Source organism: Bufo bufo, chromosome 1 (assembly GCF_905171765.1).
Source record: "Bufo bufo chromosome 1, aBufBuf1.1, whole genome shotgun sequence".
NCBI lineage: Eukaryota > Metazoa > Chordata > Amphibia > Anura > Bufonidae > Bufo > Bufo bufo.
Window position 1 is genome coordinate 172,209,564 of NC_053389.1, and position 20,131 is coordinate 172,229,694.

Below are 20,131 nucleotides of genomic sequence, written 5' to 3' on the forward strand. Positions count from 1 at the left end.
TGTAGTTGTTTCTGGTTGGTTAATATCTAATTTGAATATTTACATTTTTCCCATGAAGCAGTTCCCCAAAAAAAAGCCACCATGCACCCTCTCAGTCACCTCAATATGATCCAGTACCCCCATATGTCCTGGAGACTCCTCAAGGTAAATGGCTTTACACCAGAAAATGGCATCAAAAAGTTGCAAAGTTTGGCGTGCACCATGATTGCATAAAATGTCGCTATGTTTGGGGGTTTAGAGCTCCACTTGCCACTTTTCCAAAAAGTGGGTGGCACAGGCAGGGGTGCACCTAGCCTATCTGCTGCCTGAGGCGAAAATTGTAATGGCGCCCCTCCCATGCCAAATTTTCATAACGTGCTTTCTCTCGTTGCTGCAGGAGATAAACTCAAAAAAAGTCTATGGGCTAATCTTGATTTCGTCTGCTACAGAGATGAGACAGTGTGATATGTCAGCGCTTCTCTTACCTGCTTGTAGTGATTGTTGGGAATGTTAGAACTCAGACCCCCACCATTCAAACCTTTGAAATGTAACTGACATATCAAAAGTTTTTTTTTTAAAGTTCACTGACTCTTTAAGGGTACTTTCACACTAGCATTAGTGTGATCGGGCAGGCAGTTCCGTCGTCGGAGCTGCCTGCCGGATCCGCCGATCAGTGTGACAACTGACATCATTTGTAGACGGGTGCGGATCCGTCTACAAATGCATTGCAAGAACGGATCCGTCTCTCCGCTTGTCATGCGGATGGACGGATCCGTCTTGCAGTCTTTTTCACAGTTTTTCCCGTCAGCGCATGCAGTCCTTCAGTTGTTTTGCAATGCCGGTTCCGGCACTAATGCATGTCAATGGGATCCCATTCCGGCGACTGATCAGGCATTTTGGACGGACATAATACCGCAGCATGCGGTATGACTGAACGGAAGGAATACTGATGCTAACTGAACGGATTTCTATCCATTCAGAATGCATTCAGATATGCCTGATCAGTTCTTTTCCAGCATAGAGCCCTTTTGACGGAACTCTATGCCGGAAAAGAATAACGCTAGTGTGAAAGTACCCTAAGGGCCCCTGCACACCATGTGGGTAATCAGCCGTAAGATCCACACAAATTTCTGTACAGATTTATGTGCATTTCTGCACAAAAATCTGCAATATAATTGTGGATTTGGTGCGGATTAGATACGGTTCTGCCACAGATCTTACCCTTCATTGGAAATCCGCATGGCAGGCAAATTTCCACATAAATAAGAAAAAAATGTGTACATGAGATTAGTGTAATCTAATACACTTTGCTGGCACTGTACTACACTGCGGTTTTTCTGCACTGGAATCCGCGCTGAAAAACGGCACATATTCTGCAACATGTGCAGGTGGCCTAAAACTCACAACATAAACTGGTTCTGCAGATTGAAAAACCGCAGTGCAAGTCAGTTTATGCTGTGGGTATGCTCCACACTATGTGGATGAGATTTCCCAAAAATCAACCACCCTGTAAATGTTAGGCCTATAACCTAAACATATGGCCAGGTCCGTCCAAATAGCATGAATCCGAAATTGTACTTATTAAATGTGCCTGTGGCTCTATTAGCACATAAAACAGGTTTTTATAACCTGTTATTCACCTACCTAAGGTGCCCAAGGGGACGTCGCCTCATACAGGGTGCCCGGCTGCAGCCATCTCCGTCTGGTGCCCAGCGCCGCCTTCCCACTAGAAATCGCTGCCCTCCCTGTCTATAGTGCCGCCTTCCTCACCTCAGCCCCGCCTCCGCAATTGTCCGTTCCCTCAGGTTATGCCTAGTGCGCACGCGCGGGATCTGGCAGAGGGACCGGATGATTGCAGAGGCGGGGCTGAGGTGAGGAAGGCGGCGATTTCAACTGGGAAGGCGGCGCTGGGCACCAGGCGGAGATGGCTGCAGCCGGGCACCCTGTATGAAGCGACGTCCCCTTGGGCACCTTAGGTAGGTGAATGACAGGTTATAAAAACCTGTTTTATGTGCTAATAGAGCCACAGGCAGATTTAATAAGTACAGTTTCGGATTCCTGCTATTTTGACGGACCTGGCCATATGTTTAGGTTATAGGCCTAAAATGTCATGACAGAATCCCTTTAAATAAAATTTTATATATATATATATATATATATATATATATATATACAGATACAGTATATACACAAATATATATGGTATACGGTATGTACACATGCACATACAGTACATACGTATACATACAGGTAAAACTCGAAAACTTAGAATATCGTGCAAAAGTCCATTTATTTCAGTTATGCAACTTAAAAGTAATTGCATTATTGCAGCTTAAAATTAGAATTTTGTGAAAAGGTTCAATATTCTAGGCTCAAAGTGTCACACTCTCTTCAGCTAATGAATCCATACCCCCTGAGCAAAGGGTACCTGAGATTGTGACTTTGGGGTTTCATAAGCTGTAAGCCATAATCATCCAAATTATAACAAATAAAGGCTTGAAATATCTCGCTTTGCATGTAATGAAGGGCCCCCGGACATTATGGAGGGGGACACATGGCCATACTGGCATTTGCCTAGGGTTATTTGACCTGTGGTAAATTGTACATGGTGATAGATGGGTTATTTGTTAGGTATTTTGGCGGGAAAAGGGTTTCCCGCTTTTGTGGGATCACTGGGCAGAGGAATATTTCTGCCCAGTGATCACCCTGCAATTGGTGGGAATTTTAGCCTATGTGGGCCCAGGGTATTGAGGAAGATTAGCGGAGCCATGGAGATTGCCGCTGATTGGCTTAAGCGTATGTGGAGGGGGCTATATTTAGCCGTGCTCCGCAGGCTGGGGCTTGTCTTGAACTTGAACCTGCCTGTGGAGCCGGATCCTGTGTGCTGCTTACCTTGAAGATGGATTTCCTGATGATCGAGTTGGCGTCTAGAGCTGCGGAGGATGGTGCCCCGGCGTGGATCCAGGATTGTCTGGCGCAGCTGCGTGCCCCGGTTTCCCAGATGGAGGTGGAAGCATCGGTGACAGATGTGGAGCGTGCCCAAGATCGAGGAGAAGACGCAGTTTTCGCCCCTGCTGGTGTGGAGCGGAGGGAAGTGTCGGAGCTGCCGGAGCGGAGGGAGGAGGCGGTGGCATCGGGTTCTCGCGAGAAGAGCCGAAGATTGAGGTCACAGAAGAGGAAGTTCTCTCAGGCTTCTGTGGAGCGTGCGGGACCAAGGCAGCAGGATCGGAGGAGTGCCGGTGGTAGTCTCGCGAGAGGACGTCGCGAGAGTACGGCGGGTACGTCGGAATCAGCTGGAGCGCCGGGTCAGAGTTCAGCTGTGCCGGGGGACAGCAGTATATGCCGCAGGCCGGTTTCTAACCCTGCTCTGCGGTCCTGTGTTACCAGGTCGCAGGGGTTGGGGGGACCGGTGGACGCTGTGGGCACCTCACTTCTGGATGCAAGGGATTCGTCTTCAGGACCGCAGGCTGGATGGCCGAACGCTGCTGCGGCACCGCTGCCTGGATCGTCTGCTATGTCGGGTGAGTGGTCAGCTGCGCAGCTTGCTCCTGTTATGTCATCCCTGTCCAGAGTGCTCTCTTCCCTAGAAGGTTTATTACCTCGGTCCTCTGCTACCCCCCTTCCTCAGTTTTCTAATGCCGAGCCGAATAATGTGGCTGCTGCCTGGCTCATGGCTGAGGGGTTGGGGGGGGGGGAGGCTGACAGTATAGTTGAGCCACTTACAGTTCAACAATTACCTGTATTAGGAAGGGGAGGTATTGCTGAGAATTGTTTGAAAGAAGTGTTGCCTTGTTCTGTCTCCCCTTTAGGTTTTCATTTATCTGTAATTATTAAAGAAAAAATTTGGAGTGGCGATTATGTAGATATCCTCTCTCTCCTCCCGGCCTCTAAGGAGTTTGTTTCTAAAATGGAGCGCAAGGAGGAGAGAGGGGAAGAGGATAGGCGCCGTCCGATTCCTCGTTCTTTTAATAACTGGTTACAGGCGTTCTGTATTTTTGCAGGTGTTTTAGGTGAGCGTTTTCCTGAGAAATGTTCAGGATTATTTCAGCATGTGGATATCGTATTGGAAGCATACAAAAATTTTGGAGGTTTTGGATGGTTCCAATATGACGAGAATTTTAGACAAAAGTTGGCGGTTTATCCGCAGCTGCAATGGGGCACCAAGGATGTTGGCTTATGGCTGAATCTGTTGGTGCCTCAGAAGCCGCCGGTGGTTAGTCAGAGAGTAGTGCCGGTGGGCGGCGCTATGAAGAGGGGTCTCTGTTTTGCCTACAATGAGTCGCAGTGCAAATGGCCTGCCTCTTGTAAGTACAAACATGAGTGTGGGTTTTGTGGTGCAAGTCACCCAATGTCGCGATGTTTTAAAAAGGCTAATTTGCCCGCTCAGCCGCTGGCAAAAGAGTTTCTTTTTAAAAGCATGGACGCCGGTAAAGCTGGCGAGAATGCTACCCTGGCTAAACAGGTTCCCAAATCGGCAGATAGCTGATCTGGTTGCTAGTGGTTTTGCTGAAGGTTTTGTGTTACCTCCATTTTCTGGCGAGGGATGTGTGATGGTCAAGAATTTACCTTCAGTTCAGCAGTTTCCATGGGTCGTGGCAGAAAAGTTACGGAAGGAAATTGCTGCTGGAAGGGTCGCGGGCCCCTTTTCGGTGCCGCCTTTTGAGGATTTTCGTTTGTCTCCTCTGGGGGTGGTGCCGAAAAAGGAGCCAGGTGAATTTAGGATCATTCATCATCTGTCCTATCCCTTTGGTGATTCATTGAATGATGAGATTGATCCGTCTCTGACTAAGGTGTGTTACACTACGTTTGATACAGCTGTTTCAGTGGTTCGGATGTTTGGTAAGGGAGCGTTAATGGCGAAGGCGGATGTGCAGTCGGCATTTCTGCTCCTTCCTATTCATCCGGCTGCTTTTAATTCATTGGGTTTTCATTTCCAGGGTTTGTTTTATTTTGACAGATGCCTCCCAATGGGCTGTTCTATTTCGTGTTTTTATTTTGAGGCTTTTTCCACCTTTCTTGAGTGGGTGGTTGCAGCACAGGCCATGAAGGGTGGAATAGTTCATTATTTAGATGACTTTTTGTTTGTTGGTCCGGCTGATTCTGGGGTTTGTGCGGAGGTTTTGGCTGTGTTCAGGGCAGTGTGTGCGGATTTTGGGGTGCCATTGGCTGAGGAGAAGACAGTATTGCCCTCCAGTTGTATTGAGTTTTTAGGTATAGTGATTGATGCTGAAGTGGGTGAGTTTAGGTTGCCATTGGCTAAGGTTAGGAAGGTTTGTTTGTTGATTAAAGGTTTTTTGTTGCGTCAGAATGTTACTGTTAAAGAAATTCAGTCATTATTGGGTTTGTTGGCGTTTTGTTGCAGGATTATGCCCATGGGTAGGATTTTTTGTAGGCAGTTGGCTTTGAAGGTAGCGGGGTTTCGGAATCCTTGTTTACATATAACTTTAGACAGGGGAGCAAAGGATGATTTGTTGGTTTGGTTGAGTTTTTTGCGTGATTTTAATGGGAGGACGTTGTGGCAGGAGGAATTTGTGGATGCATGTCAGTTGAATTTGTTTACGGACGCAGCAGGTAGTGTGGGTTTTGGCGCATTTTGGGACGGTAGATGGTGTGCGGAGAGGTGGCATTTGTCTTGGGCAGAGAATGCAGTGTTATCAAATTTAGTGTTGTTAGAATTATTTCCAGTGGTGGTAGCCTTGGTGCTTTGGGGTGAGTTTTTCCAGGATAGGCGTATTCGTTTACATACGGATAACAAAGGGGTGATGTATGCGGTTAACTGTTTAGCTTCCAAATGTCCATTGGTTGTCAGGTTATTGAGGCATTTGGTTTTGTTGTGTTTGAGGAGAAATGTGTGGATTAAAGCTGTGCATATCCCGGGTTGTAAGAATGATGTGGCTGATGCTTTGTCCCGTTTACAGATGGATCGGTTCCGCAGTTTGGTGCAATCGGCCGACGCTTTCGGGAGTCCTTGTCCGGAGCATCTGTGGGGGCTAATCTGGAGCTAGCCCTGAACTTGCTGAGGCGGTCAGTGGCGGTGTCCACATGGCAAGGTTATATGTCTGCTTGGTTACGTTGGGAGCGGTTTGTGGCAGGTTTGTCGGTATCGCCATGGGTTTTGAATGAGGCGTTGGCTCTGTCGTTTGTGTTGCATTTATTTGAGGAAGGTTTAGCTTATAGTTCGGTTTGTCGGATCCTAGCAGGAGTGTCATTTTTTCTTAAATTGTTTGGGTCTGGGTTTTTTACTGAGTATTTTTTGATTAGGCAGTTGTTGAAGGGTTATAGGTCGGTGGGTCATTTGCCCGATGGGCGGTGTCCTATTTCCCCAGAGTTACTAGTTAGGTTATGTGAGGTTGCACGGTTTGTTTGTTTCTCTCAGTTTGAAGTGTCATTGTTTTGTACTGCTTTTATTGTCCTGTTCTTTGGGGCTTTGCGGATTGGGGAGCTGTTACCTCGTTCTAGGTGGGCTAAGGGGGTTTTGGCATTGAGGCATGTAGTTTTACGGAAAGCTAGCGTATCTTTGTTTATTGAGAAGTCTAAGGCAGATCAGGCAGGTAAAGGGTGCTGGATTGGATTGGGGGCGATTGAGGATAAGAGGATTTGTCCGGTTTTGGCAGTAGGGCAGTATTTGGCGATTCGCCCTGAGGGGTTGGTGGATTGTTTTCTGGTGCATGATAATTTATCCCCCTTATCGCAGTTTCAGTTTAGGGCAGTGCTGGCTAAATGTTTGGGTAAGTTAGGGTTGAGTGCAAAGTTTTTTTCTTCCCATTCATTCCGGATAGGTGCTGCGACTGCGGCTGCACAAGCTGGTTTGAATGAGTCAGCTATAAAGGGGATCGGCAGGTGGTCTTCTAGCAGGTATAAATTGTATGTCCGACCTCACTTGTTAATTATGTGATTCTTTAGTTACAGATACTACAGTATGGATTCTGGGCCATTCTTTTGTCCACTGGGCTGAAAAGAGGGCTGCAGAGAGGTGCTATGGATCCAATTTATCGTTTTCAGCTGAGGCCGTCAGGATATACTGGGCCGGAGTTAGAGGACTTCGCTGGTCAGGTTTGGTTGATTTAGTGTCACATTTGCATGATGTTTTTCCTAACCCCAATGTTATCATTATTCACCTAGGAGGTAATGACATAGGTTGTTTTGATACTATGGATTTGGTTTTCCGAATGAAAAGGACATTTTCAGATCTGCATCGGCTGTTTCCGGATGCTCGCCTGATTTTTTCGGAGATCATTTGCAGGCGCTGCTGGCTGCTGTCACCGGAGTTAAAATTCAAAGAAAAAGTGCGGAAGAGGATCAATCGGGCAATGTTTAAGTTTATGCCTATGTCCGGGGGTTTTTCGTTCAGACATGTGGATCTAGAGAGTGGAGAGGCGGGCCTGTATTTTAGAGATGGTGTTCATTTGTCATTAATTGGTTGTGATATTTTCAACCTCAACCTTCAGGCTATGATTGAAATAGCGGTTGGTGGGGTGGGGCCCGCGCCGCCTTGTTAAGGCGGGTTGGGCCGGTTGGGTGAAGTAATGATAGTCGTCCCGTGATGGGATGGACTCTGAGTTTTAGTTATATATATTTATTTTTTATTGGAGTCTGAGTTTATGACTGGGCTCTTAAAAGTTTAAGTGAGTTGTATTTGGTACTTTATTTAATAAATCAGTTCCGTTTACCTCCACTCTCTAGTCAGTGTATTATTTATTATTGTGGTGTGTTTTGTTTAATAAAATTTAGGTATGGGCACAATATGCCATGTATTGCCATGAAGGGCCCCCGGACATTATGGAGGGGGACACATGGCCATACTGGCATTTGCCTAGGGTTATTTGACCTGTGGTAAATTGTACATGGTGATAGATGGGTTATTTGTTAGGTATTTTGGCGGGAAAAGGGTTTCCCGCTTTTGTGGGATCACTGGGCAGAGGAATATTTCTGCCCAGTGATCACCCTGCAATTGGTGGGAATTTTAGCCTATGTGGGCCCAGGGTATTGAGGAAGGTTAGCGGAGCCATGGAGATTGCCGCTGATTGGCTTAAGCGTATGTGGAGGGGGCTATATTTAGCCGTGCTCCGCAGGCTGGGGCTTGTCTTGAACTTGAACCTGCCTGTGGAGCCGGATCCTGTGTGCCCCTCCCGCCCGCCCCTTATATATGGTAAGTTTTGGAGATGTGATTGATGTTGGGTGAAGTAATGATAGTCGTCCCGTGATGGGATGGACTCTGAGTTTTAGTTATATATATTTATTTTTTATTGGAGTCTGAGTTTATGACTGGGCTCTTAAAAGTTTAAGTGAGTTGTATTTGGTACTTTATTTAATAAATCAGTTCCGTTTACCTCCACTCTCTAGTCAGTGTATTATTTATTATTGTGGTGTGTTTTGTTTAATAAAATTTAGGTATGGGCACAATATGCCATGTATTGCCATGAGTCTATCTCATATGTTAGTTTCACCTTTTAAGGCTACTTTCACACCGGCGTTTCTGGGTCCGCTTGTGAGATCCGTTCCAGGGCTCTCACAAGCGGCCCAAAACGGATCAGTTTAGCCCCAATGCATTCTGAATGGATAAGGATCCGTTCAGAATGTATCAGTTTGCCTCCGTTCAGCCTCCATTCCGCTCTGGAGGTGGACACCAAAACGCTGCTTTCAGCGTTTTGAAGTCCGCCTGACGATGCAGAGCCAAACGGATCCGTCCTGACTTACAATGTAAGTCAATGGGGACGGATCCGTTTTCACTGACACAATATGGTGCAATTGAAAACTGATCCGCCTCCCATTGACTTTCAGTGTAAGTCAAAACGGATCCGTTTGCATTATCATGAACAAAAAAATAAAGTTTTTTTGTTTTTTTGTTCATGGTAATGCAAACGGATCCGTTCTGAACGGATACAAGCGTTTGCATTATGGGTGCGGATCCGTCTGTGCAGATACCAGACGGATCCGCACCTAACGCAGGTGTGAAAGTAGCCTAAGTTGCATTACTGAAATAAATGAACTTTGCACAATATTCTAATTTTTTGAGTTTCACCTCTATATGGTGTATACAGTGTATACACAAGTATGTACAGTATATGCACACATATTTACTGTATACAGTGTATTTACAGTACATACTAGGGATCGACCGATTATCGGTTTGGCCGATATCGGCCGATATTGAGGATTTTGAACGTTATCGGTATCGGCATCTATTTTGCCGATATACCGATAACGTATGGGGAACACAGAACGCGCTGCTGACAGCGCTCTCTGTGTTCCCTCCGCAGCACAGGGGAGAAGGAAGCAGTGTCTCCTCCCCCTGTGCTGCTGCTGCCGCTGCCGCCAATGAGAGGAGAGAACATAGAGGAGGGGCGGGGCTGTGGCCGCTGCGCCACCAATGAAGATAAGCCTTTCATTCATTCATATAGAGGAGGCGGGAGCTGGCTGCAGAATCACATAGCCGGCTCCCGACCTCTATGAGCGGTACTAGCTGCGGTCCGCGGTAGTTAACTCCTCAGGTGCCGCGGATCGCAGCTACCGCTGATAGAGGTCGGGAGCCGGCTATGTGATTCTGCAGCCAGCTCCCGCCTCCTGTATATGAATGATCGATAGACTTATCTTCATTGGTGGCGCAGTGCGCCCCCCCAAGCCCCCCAGTATTAATCATTGGTGGCGCAGTGCGCCCCCCCCCCCCCCCCCCAGTATTAATCATTGGTGGCAGTGGCCACAGGATCCCCTCTCCCCTGCTCCTCCGATCGGAGCCCCAGCTGTGTAAGCCTGGGGCTCCGATCGGTTGCCATGGCAGCCAGGACGCTATTGAAGCCCTGGCTGCCATGTTCAGCTCCATGCTGCTGTGTGCACTATGCACAGAGCAGCAGGGACAGTGTGAGATCCTATTCACCCTGATAGAGATCTATCAGGGGGAATAGGACAAGGGTTCTAGTCCCTAAGGGGGTTAAAAGTTAGTAAAAAAAAAAACACAAAAATATTAAGTATAAATGAAAAAGATTTATAAAAAAAAAATACACATTAACAATAAACAAAAAAAATACACATTAACAATAAACATATTAATTTTCAGCAGATTTGTGTAGGAATTTTTTTTTTTTCTCAAAAATGAAAATTCCCAGAATATCGGTATAAATTATCGGCTATCGGCCTGAAAGTTCACAAATTATCGGTATCGGTATCGGCCCTAAAAAATCAATATCGGTCGATCCCTAGTACATACACACATATATACTGTATACACTATATACAGTACATATACACACACACATAGTCACTTACAGGCATCCTGGGGGTTAACCTGGAGCAGGAAAGGCTACTTTCACACTCACGTTTTGTGCGGATCCGTCTTGTATCTGCACAGACGGATCCGCACCAATAATGCAAACGCGTGTATCCGTTAATAACGGATCCGTTTGCATTAGTCATTAAAAAAAAAGTCTAAGTCAAAACGGATCCGTTTTCAATTGCACCATATTGTGTCAGTGAAAAACGGATCCATCCCCATTGACTTACATTGTAAGTCTAGACTGATCCGTTTGGCTCCGCACAGTCAGACTGTCACCAAACGCTGCAAGCTGCGTTTAAGTGACCATCTAAAAAACACAACGGAGACCAAATGCCGCCAAATTGATGCATTCTGAACGGATTCTTATCCATTCAGAATGCATTGGGGCTTAACTGATCCGTTTTGGGCCGCTTGTGAGAGCCCTGAAACAGATCTCACAAGCGGACCCAGAAACGGCAGTGTGAAAGTAGCCTAAGCTGTTTTTCAGTGCTTCCTCACGATCGTCACTGCTTGCAGGCACAGGCAGTAAATTATAGCCTGTGACCCTACAGGAAGATCATGTGGGGTCAGGGGTTGTCATTCACTGTCGGTGCTCTGTACGAAAGCGCTCTATGGATGTGGAGAAGAGCGCTGGCTGTGCTCTGTGCAGTGCAGCCAGGTAGCTGTCAGGAGGAAGCAGGGACTGCTGCCCGCTCCTCAATAGTCTTTGTGGCATGTCTTGATAGGGAGGCTGTTCTTCCACCACAGTGACAGCGCATAGAGTACTGCTCTGTCACTGTAAACTACTGTTTCACATGCCTCCCCCCACCTTCCCCTAGATGGCGCCGCCTCACCTTGCCTCATTAAAGGTGCGTCCCTGCACAGAGGTGGTACAATTATTAAGGGGCCTGCACGTCTTAATACCTGAGGCACATCTGACACCAGCGTTGTAATGCATCAGTCTTAAAAAATGTCCCCCATCGTGTACACAACTTTTATGATATGTAAATTATTTCACTACCAGCAAGTTGGGCGGACTTGCTGGTAGCCGCCACATCCTCTGTCTGAAAAAACACCCCCTCCTCCACTTGATTGACAGGGCCAGCAAGCGCTCTCATCCTCCAGCTGGCCCTGCCTGCAGCTCAAATCCCGCGCCTGCGCCGTACCGGTCCTCATTCGGCGCAGGCTCTCTGAGAGAAGGACGCTCGCTTGACTGCTCCTTCTCTCAGAGCGCCTGCGCCGAATGAGGACCGGTACGGCGCGGGATTTGAGGCTGCAGGCAGGGCCATCTGGAGGATGAGAGCGCTCGCTGGCCCTGTCAATCAAGTGGAGGAGGGGGTGTCTTTTCAGACAGAGGATGTGGCGGCTACCAGCAAGTCCGCCCTACTTGCTGGTAGTGAAGTAATTTACATATCATAAAAGTACGATTTTTACTGAAATTACAGCACAGCCAGAGGTAAGAGGGGTATATATGGAATCTGCGTACATTAGCAAATATATTAAGTCCAAAACTGAAAATTGCTGTTTGGGGGGCGACAGAAGCTGCATTTACAAAGCCCGATGTTCAGGCCAATTATCTGGAACAACATTCCTATATCACCAAATGAATGACCGAAACATTTGTTCATGGGGTGAAATGATCTGAGGTGCAGACACCTCATTGTTTGTTCATGGGCAGCAGATCGTGTGGTCTAAACCGCCTCTGGTGCCCAGGAGCAATCATTTTATATGGGCAGGAGTGACAGCAGCAGCCATCGCTCGTCCTTATACTGTGGAGGATATTGCTGCATGTAAACGTAGGCATTCGGTTGTCTGGAAGGAACACTTCCTTTATGTCAATCGATTTCTCCTCGCAGCTAAAAATGCCTTTATTCACACATCAGTGCTTGTTATCCAAAACATAAAACCTGAGCAAATTTTTCCATGATGTTACCGTATCTTGGTGGAGGATCCACTCCTGGTTTTGAATAACATGCACTGACGCAAAACACTGACCAGAACACTAAAGGTGTGAATAAGAGGCACTCATCTACCTCAATGACCCTCAGACACAGCGGCTCCCTGCAGGAATCTTGGTATTTGCTTTACATTGTCGCTTCTTTCTGTATTGTTCTGTCTGCAGCCGCACTGAAATAATATGAATCCCTCTGTGATAAGATCTGTGATCCATGATCCCCAGTGGGTAGAAGCTCACACATTCTGGTATTTACAGTTCTACCTCCCTATTTCTGTTTCTGGGAAAGCTGGGTGGTGGACAATGTGGCTGCCATTACAGTTCTCTTCAGTGATGGGTCCTGCTTTTGTCTCAGATGCAATGTTAGCCATAGATTGGTCTGGAGACCATGTGGACAACACCACAAAGAGGCCTTCATAAGGGAACATCACACCGGTCCCTAGTCTTGAGATTATGGGTGTGGGGTGGCATAATGTACAGTAACCAGAACATTCTAGTCTTCATTTCAGGTACCCTAAGAGCTCATGTTACATTGATTTGGTCAGGGAACCAGCTCTACGCCCAATTATCCAAAGTGTCCCTGGAGCCATTTTTTAACAGGACAGTGCCAGGCTGTATGATGCTCATGCTACGGTGAGCAGCCTGCATGGGCTAAATGTGCTACCATCACCTGGAGTGTTTCCAGACTTGTCTCCCATTGAACTCATTCAGGACGACATTGGTTGGCAATTGCAAAAGGAGCTGCCAGCAGAGTATCTTGATGATTTGTGTGCATAAGTGCATTCAACATGGCAGAACATTCCTCAGACAACCATTAATAACCACAATAATAGCTTGCCAAGGTGTGAAAGCCAGTAGGTGTGTAAGTGCATATCAGGGCATAACTATTGTGAGGGGGCACATATCTGGGCATAACTATTGTGAGGGGGCATATATCTGGGCATAACTACTGTGAGGGGGCACACATCTGGACATAAGTACTCTGAAGGGAGCACATCTGGGCATAGGTACTGTGGAAGAGGTGCAACAGCAGCGGTCCGCAAGGGGTCCCTTTTAAGATGAGATAAGTGCTTTGTGACGCCAGTTGCAATGAAGCAAAAACGGGACGGAGTCCCTTTAAGAAATTGTGTTGGTACCCAGGTGTAGGAGTGGCCGAATGGTATAGGGTGGCCTATAATGTCACCTAATTTTTTTTTTGTGCACGTGTCGCGGTGCTCCTACCTGGATATGCTGGAACCCCAGGCTTTGGTTCTGAAGCAGACAAATAGGGTGAACAATTGAGGGATTTGAAGAAATATTTGAGTCCAGACCTTGTGATGAAGTACAATGGCAGCTTTTATTAACTCTGGCAGGCAAACAATCTCAACTCTGCTACATCGGTTTCTCTTTGGTTCTGCTGTACTAACAGACTTAAATGGAATCTCTGCTTCTGCAGGATGCTGCAACTTCTCTCTGTAGTCTGACTCTGTATTATGCCAGGGAATAGGTTAAAATCCTGGCAGCTCCAACATGGAGTCTCAACCAGAACTCCCTACCTCCTTCTGGTAGCAAAATAGGACTGGCCCACTTCTGACCAAGAAAAGAGGGGAGAATGGAATGGTGAGTTGTTGTTTTTTTTTTCTAAGATGTTGCACAGTGCCTTAGGGCACTTAGGAACATATACTGTATTTTAGCAGCGGGGTTACCCTTTAAAGATGTTAAGAATGCTTGTGACTTTACCACTTGGTCCTCCCTGTGTAGAAATAGCACATGATCCCAAAGACACAGGACATACCAGTCTGAGTAGAAAACAAGGTTAAGGGCATATGCAAATCATACAATATAATACCTAGGCTTTCTGAACTAACACAAGACAAAGTGGGACCATTAGTATTCAGCGTCCTCAGAGGCAGTCCGTATGAGCAATGAAGCAAGAATGCTAGCTATATGGCTAACAATATAAAGTCCAAAGTCTATTCAAAAAGTGTATAAGAGGTCACATTGTTGTACCCATAACAGAGTCCATACAATGGGCTAAAGTGCTTGAACGTTGCAGAGCCTTATACCTCGTTTCCACTGAGCGGATCGGTTCGGGTCGTTTAGAATGGAACGGGTTTGAATGGTCCGGTCTATTCTGGTGAGCGTTTCCACTGCAAATCGGACCGCCGGGGCCATACAGGTTTTAGAAAAAATGCCTCTCATGATGTCACACTAGTGCGACGAGAAACGTGATGCAGCGTCACTCAGCGTCAGCCAAACAACAACAACAACCAATGGAGGTCATTCAGCAGCTCGTCTTTTCTCTGCTAGCCTTTTGGTTCGTAATAGGCAAAATTCATACCGCACTGTATGAGAGAAGGTTGCGAGCGGCAATGAGAAACACAGCCGAAAAGAGAAGAAAACTTTTAGCTTGGATGTGTAGCCGGGAGGAGAAGTATACATTTGTGCTGCTAAGACAAAGACGGCAGTGCTATAGGGTAAGCACAACTGACTGACTTACCTGAAACACACACACACACATACACTGACACACTGAAACACACACTGACCTACACACACACTGACCTACACACACACACTGACACACACACACTGACCTATACACACACTGACACACACACTGACACACACACTGACCTATACACACACTGACCTATACACACACTGACACACACACACACTGATACACACTGACCTATACACACACTGACACACAGACACACTCACTGACCCACACACCCTGACCTATACACACACTGACACACACACTGACCCACACACCCTGACCTATACACACTGACACACTCACACTGACCTATACACACTGACCTATACACACACATACACTGACCTACACACACACACTGACACACACACTGACCTATACACACTGACACACTGCATTTTTTACAGATGCTTCTCCTTTTGGCAAAGCAGCGCCGCCGACCAGTGATTTGGGCTTTCCCTCGTGCCAATGAGTGGTGGAATGTGACCGTCCCAGGATTCACCCACAGACAGTGGGTGCAGAATTTAAGGATGTCAGAGGAAACCTTCTCATTCCTTTGTGCAAAGCTACGTCCAGTGATGGAAAAGAAAAGCACCAACTTCAGAGCCTGTTTGCCTGTAAGGAAAAGAATTGCCATTGCACTGTGGAAGCTGGCTACCAACAGTGAATACAGGAGTATAGGTCATCTTTTTGGTGTCAGCAAATCATCAGTGTGCCGGTGTGTGCAGGACTTCTGTAAGTCTGTGTGCACATTGCTAGCGCCTGAAATTGTTCATTTTCCTAACAGGGAAAAGCTCAAAGACATGGCTGAGTACTTTGAGAACAGGTGGGGCCTTCCACAGTGTGTTGGTGCTATTGATGGCTCACACATACCAATAATAGCACCACAAGAATACCACACTGACTACTTCAACCGAAAAGGCTGGCATTCCATCATCCTCCAGGGAGTAGTGGATGGCAAGGGACTATTCTGGAATGTGAATGTAGGAAAGCCTGGGAGTTTGCATGATGCTCGGGTTCTCCGATTGTCAACATTTTGGGATTGGGTTGGCCAGGGAGGCCTGTACCCTGTTAGCACTAAGAACATTTGTGGGGTGAATGTTGGCTATTATGTGCTTGGGGACTCTGCCTATCCTTTACAAAATTGGCTCCTGAAACCATTTCCAGACAATGGGCGCCTAACAACAGAGCAGCAAATCTACAACAAGAAAACATCCAGGGCACGTGTTGTAGTGGAAAATGCGTTTGGAAGACTTAAGGGTAGATGGAGGTGTCTTATGAAGAGGAATGACAGTGACATACAACTAACCAAATCCATGGTCCTAACGTGCTGTGCTCTTCACAATCTTTGTGAAAGTCATGGAGAAGACTTTGACCAGGATTGGAATACATCTCCAGAAGAGCCAGTACCAGTAATAGCAGCACAGGATATGGAAGAAGAGTGCAGTGAAATACGTCAGGCTCTGATGAGGCACCTTAACGTTAACGTTGTTACCGTGAATAATTAAAATCTTTAATTACTTTTTGCTAAATGCTAAATAAAATCAGACATACTCAGAGAAGTCGTTCTTGTTTTTTATTCCACCAAAAAAATCATCTTCCTACATATTTTGTAAAGGCAAAATTTTGATAATGTAGAAACATTGTTTACAATAAAGAGCTTGTAAAGGTTTGTTTTTTATTAAGCTAGTGCAGGGATATGCAATTAGCGGAAATCCAGCTGTTTTGCAGAACTACAAGTCCCATCATGCTTTTGCCTCTGGGTGTCATGCTTGTGACTGTCAGAGTCTTGCTATGCCACATGGGAATTGTAGTTCTGAAACAGTTGGATATCCACTAATTGCATATCCCTAAGCTATTGCATTGTTGTTTTTTTCTTCAATTTCACTTCCAATAAATGTTTTTTTTTTGTTTTCTTTGTATGAATTTCTAACTTCCTGTTCCTCCTCAGTAAGCTGTTCAATAAGCTGTGCTGACTGACTAAACACAGCTCAGATGATGTTGTCTGGTTTACTGAGAAGGAACAGGAAGTGAGAAATTCAGACCAAGAAAAAAAACATCTAAAAAGGAAATTAAAGGAAAAGGTAAACCAAAAATGCCAAGTATATTCGCAATTACATCTACAATGCAAAAATGAGAAGAAATTAAGCGATCGGGGGTGCCCTTTGTTGAAATCCAGGCTCCACCGTCCAAGGGGGGTGATAACGCAAAGGAGGCAGAAGGGAATCAAAGCAGCAGCACAAAGAAAGCCATGTGCAGCAAGGAGCAAATGTGTCCAATCTTGTGTGATCGCTGATGGCTCAAAGGAGCCTATTAAAAAAAAAAAAAAATCTAACCTTTAAAACCCACTCTAATTATATATTTTTAAACGTAAACATGGGTACAGGTCCTGTGCTGCATGAAAGGCACTAATGTCTGGGTGGTGACCTGGGTTGACGATTGGCTCCAATCACTTGAACAAGCTGACCAAGGACACCGAGGAAGGCCTGGTTGAAGGTAGCCAACTGCTCCATCTGCTGCCGGGCAATTTCTGCCTCCTGGCGCATAGCTTCCTGTGCATCCTGACGTACTGCTTGAAACCGCCTCTCAGAAAGGTTATCCATTCTTTCCAGCTGCCTTTCTTCTGCTGCCCGCATATCCTCCATGACTGTGCGCAGATCCAACTGTAACCTTCTCCTTTCACCTGTAATATACAAAAGACCTAAATATTGCTTTTGGTAACATCTGCCAAACCAATACTGTAAGCTCCTTTCTCATCTGCCCCACACTGATTCACTGCCACACCTCTGTTCCCCCTGCTCATCTGCTACACCAATACACAGCACTGCTCATCTGCCCACTGCTGAACCCCCTTCTCATCTCTTCCACCACTGTACCTGCTGCTAATCCCCCCCTTCTCATCTCTTCCAACACTGTACCTCCTGCTAATCCCCCCCTTCTTATCTCTTCCACAACTGTACCTCCTGCTAATCCCCCCCTTCTCATCTCTTCCACCACTATACCTCCTGCTAATCCCCCCCTTCTTATCTCTTCCACCACTGTACCTCCTGCTAATCCCCCCCTTCTCATCTCTTCCACCACTATACCTCCTGCACATCTCCCCCACAGCTGATCTCCCCCTTCTTATCTATTCCAACACTGTACCTCCTGCACATCTGCCCCACTGCTGTTTTAGTTTAAGAAAATGCACAGTTAAAAATTTCTTTTTTATCATCATGTCTTACCATTGTGCCTTGGTGCATTGGGAGTACTCTGTAGTTGGCTACTCTGTGGTTGGCTACTCTGTGGTTGGCTTGAGGAAATACTGCTGCTGTTGCTGCTGAAAGACATTGAAGGTCCATCTTCTGATAAGTTTGATGCATCAGTGGAGAGTACATCAACTGTTTCTGAAAATAAACATATGGTTAGATATTATATTTTAAATGGTAAGCAGAGCGATATTCTAAGCGAAGTTTTAAAAAAAAAAAAACTTACCAAAGGGGTCTACCATGGATTCGAGAATTACAGTTGCAGAGTCCAGACCTCCCTCCCTGCCTTGGTTTGCTGGCCGATGACCGTAAATGGCGTCCATGGCGTCGTACCACCTCCAAGCAGTTGGACAGTTTCCACTACGGCTGTTGGCGTCCTTAATTTTTTTATATTGTGCTTTAAGCTTTTTAAGCTTTGCCCTACACTGGCCCGACGTCCGTTCAAATCCCTCGGCTGCCATCCGCTGCGAAATATCTTTATAGACCTTTTCATTTCTCACTGATCCATCAAGCTCACTCTGAATAACGCCATCGCCGATGATTGCTAAGAACGTAGATAGTTCCTCAGATAACCAGACCCTGCTGTTGTTTGCTGGCATCCTTCTCCTTTATATGGACTAATAAGGCGACGTGGTGATTGTTTGGCGCTTTGCTTTGACGTCAGCATTGATGTTTTCTGACCACCAATCAGTGGAAAGTACTGTGTGACGCCAGTAGCTCCGCCCTAACCGTACCGTTCCATTTTCTATGGACCCACATGAGAAGCAGGACCCTGAATGGCGCGGTACGGTTCGGTTTTATGGCACGCTTTCATAATGGAAACACCCAAAATAGCGTACCGTACCGAACCGTACCGAACCGATCCGCTCAGTGGAAACGAGGCATTAGAACTTTAGTGCAAAAATTGTCACAATAAAAATCACCAAGAGCTCAGGTACACATATGAGTCCTTTCTTTGGGTGCAGGCTTGTAACGTGCAAAACTGGAACATATAATGCAAAAAGGAAAAATTTTTATTTGAGGTATGAAGCCAATGTGCAAAAGCTGGAGATAGTTTTTTCGCTGATGGATGGAGTCTTAACAATCTGTGCTTTTCTGGGCAAGAGGTAAAACAGGGCAACAAAGCGGGGAAAAAAACAACAATTCTCTCACTCTTTAGAAGCAGTCCCTGTTCTGGCTCCAGTAGTCGAATGGATGGCTTTCTCACAGCACTGGTTCACTTACAAAAAGTCTTCGCCTTGGCCGCTGCTGCTGGCACTGAAAGTCCCTATAACGGACAGGCGGCTGACTTTTAGTGGTCCGTTGGGATCTCCGCAAGGACAGTTCAGAGTCTCCGGGGGCCAAGATAGAGTCTGGGGGGTTCAGAAATAAGACTTGGTTCTGTAGATGGAGTAATCTTAGCAACTGGCATCAAAACTCGGATTTGAGGCTGGAAAAACCACTGAAGGGGGTCAAGCATGAAAGGTAACTCTGTTAAAGTCTTGGTTTCTAGAGACAATGGTAGTTTGGGTGACTTATCCACTTCTGGCTGCATCCTTTAGCATATTGATCAGTGTCTGGTTAATCTTCTCGCACAGCCCATTCCCCTGAGGTGATATGCGGTGGTCCTCAGTTTTTTGCAGTTGTACAAGGCACAAAGTTCATAGAACAACTGCGACTCGAATGCGGATCCTTGATGAGTGAGTATTTTGTCAGGACACCCATACGGCAAAATGAAGCTTTTCCACATAGCAGCTGCTGTAGTTTTAGCAGTTAAGTCCTTTACAGGTACATCCACGACAAACTTGTTGTAGTGGTCAATGATTGTCATAGCATAGGTGTACCCGGATCTGCTGGGTTCCAGTTTCACGTGGTCGATAGCCACAATTTCTAGAGGACTCCTACTCACTATTGAATGAAGGGGGCTCATTGATTATGTCTTTCTCCTCTAGCCACAGCACAGGTGGGACACTCCCGGGACCAGGTTTCAATATCACTTCTCATGCTAATCCAGTAGAAATGCCTCCTGATGGTGGCTTCTGTTTTTTCGGGTTCCAAAATAACCAGACCTGTTATGGTACATGTCCATAACCATCTTAGCATCTATTCGGGGCACCACTATCTGATGGAGGAGCTCACAGGTGACTGGATCAAGCGTTCTCCTGAGGAGCCGATCTCTTTGTAGGAAGAGCAGTTTCTGTTGTCGCCAGAGGCGAACTAGCTCCGAGTCGGCTCTC

At 46.3% G+C, this 20,131-nt stretch overlaps 1 protein-coding gene across 1 annotated transcript; it reads right to left on the reverse strand.

Moving 5' to 3' along the window:
• Nucleotides 1-17,075: 17,075 nt before the first annotated feature.
• Nucleotides 17,076-18,730, reverse strand: LOC120998211. The gene is made up of 3 exons (XM_040428831.1): nucleotides 18,142-18,730; nucleotides 17,892-18,053; nucleotides 17,076-17,350 (listed from the first exon to the last, which is right to left on the reverse strand). The coding sequence occupies exons 1-3, from the start codon at nucleotides 18,512-18,514 to the stop codon at nucleotides 17,076-17,078; spliced, it is 810 nt and encodes a 269-aa protein (XP_040284765.1). The 5' UTR covers nucleotides 18,515-18,730.
• Nucleotides 18,731-20,131: the final 1,401 nt, after the last annotated feature.